Source organism: Salpingoeca rosetta (genome assembly GCF_000188695.1).
Source record: "Salpingoeca rosetta unplaced genomic scaffold supercont1.11, whole genome shotgun sequence".
NCBI lineage: Eukaryota > Choanoflagellata > Craspedida > Salpingoecidae > Salpingoeca > Salpingoeca rosetta.
This window is the reverse complement of record NW_004754923.1, coordinates 1546639-1548514: the sequence shown is the minus strand read 5'-3', so window position 1 is coordinate 1548514 and position 1876 is coordinate 1546639. Positions and strand designations below refer to the sequence as shown.

The window sequence follows — 1876 nt, the reverse complement described above, 5'->3', positions numbered from 1 at the left end:
ACACACAAGCAAACACACAAGCAATACAAACAAGCACACACACACACGAGCAACACAGCAACCAAGGCTCAACGTATACACACACACACACACAAGCAACACAAGCACACACACACACAACGGCCAACTCACAGGCGTCGCCAATGGTCTCCACTTTGTAGACATCGTAGTCCTCGATGATCGTGTCGAAGAGCGTGTACAGGTCATTCAGCATGTCAACCACCTGTTGCGCATCACAGCGGTGTTGTTGTGTTGTGGCGTGTTGGTCGTTTGAGTGAGACAATGAAGCAATCGAATCAACCACCAAGCGCAGCGCACAGCGTGCTTCTCTTCCTTCCTCATCACACCCCTTATTTACACAACCCCCCCCCCAACACCCCACGAGCGCACCTGCAGTGGCGTGCTCTGCGAGCAGATGCGCGTGAAGCCGACGATGTCGGAAAAGAAGATGGTGACGTTGTCGAAGCTCTCGGCCTTGACGTTCTTGCCAACCTTCAGGTCCTCCACAATCTGCTTCGGCAGCATGCGGCACACAAGCTCCTCCACCTTCTCCTTCTCCGCAGCCAGCTCCTTGGTCCGCTCGCTCACAATGCCCTCGAGGTTCTGCGAGTACTTCTCCAGCTGCGTGAACATGAGGAGGTGTGGTGAGGTGTGAAGATGAGAAGGGATGGCGGTGTGTGAACATGGTCACAAATGAACAGGTGCACAGATGAAAAGATGGACGGAGACAGCCCAAAGCAGTGTGTGTGTGCGTGTGTGTGTGGAAGATGGCAAACAGGCATGAAAAAACAGCGTGAAGAAAAATGCCGCACACGTGTTGTGCCATGGCATCACGCCCTAAACACACACACGCACACACAAAAGTAGATACACACACACAAACAAAGCACACACACACACACACAAACAAACAAAGTACACCCACACACACAAACAAAAGTACATACATGCACACACACGCTCCCTCTCCTCCCCCCACCCCAACACGCACCATTGAGATGAGGTTGTCGACCATGCTGCCCTCTGTTGGGTGCAGGGCGTCGAGGCGTTGGCAGATCTCACGGAACGCGGGCCGCTGCGCAGGGTCCGGGTGCCAGCACTGCTCCATCAGCTCCTTCAGGCCCTGTGGTGTGTCCTCCGCAACCGTCGGGCGAACAAGCGAGCCGTCAGTGCCGTCCTTGGGCGATGTCCACGCAGACTTGACCTGGATTGGCTTTGGTGCAACCTGGTTGTGCCTCGCAGGCAGCGGCTGCACAAGCGCCTGCTGGTTGGCGCTGGCAGAGACACTGGCAATCACTTCCTCCATCGACAGCGCAAAGTCGTCGTACGGCTGCTCGCGCGTCCACACCTCGTTCATCATCACGCCAAAGCTGTTGTGGGGATTCGAGCGTTGGCGGGGGGAGGGGCGATGGAGCAAGCATGCATATCAGATGAGGGTGTTGAATGAGCCGAGAAGACTGTGGCAGTGCCACAACCACATCTGTACACAACCACAGCCCTCCTCTTCTCCTCTTTCTTTGAGCTCAATCCCTTTCCCCATTCACACACACACGCACACACATCTCACTGCCACCGACTGCACCTGTAGACGTCGCCTTGCTGGGTTCCCTCAAGGATGTCGTCAATGGCAGACACGCCCGAGAGCAGCTCCGGCGCTGTCCAGCGAAGCGTCGACGCCCCGTTCATCGCCGCTTCCTCGTCCTTCTGCTGATGCGCCTGCAACTGCCGCAGGCCATAGTCTACCGTGACGATGCATGGGAGTGGTGATGATGGTGGAGGAGGTGTAAGATATGAGTTGTGGTGAAATCAGCAACCCAATGCAAGCAAGCAAGCAAGCAAAAGCAGACAAGCGCAAACACACTTCGCAACAGCTACA

General features: G+C 55.7%; 1 protein-coding gene across 1 annotated transcript in view; it reads right to left on the bottom strand.

Annotated features, from left to right (window-relative positions):
* PTSG_05043 (serine/threonine protein kinase) overlaps positions 1-1876 on the bottom strand; it is a gene marked incomplete at both ends in the record, with an annotated part of 9540 nt that overhangs the window by 1034 nt on the left and 6630 nt on the right. The window contains 4 exons of the mRNA XM_004994304.1: positions 133-223; positions 391-621; positions 992-1370; positions 1583-1722. Of these exons, the coding sequence (XP_004994361.1) occupies positions 133-223; positions 391-621; positions 992-1370; positions 1583-1722 (841 nt within the window). The remainder of the gene's footprint in view (positions 1-132; positions 224-390; positions 622-991; positions 1371-1582; positions 1723-1876) is intronic.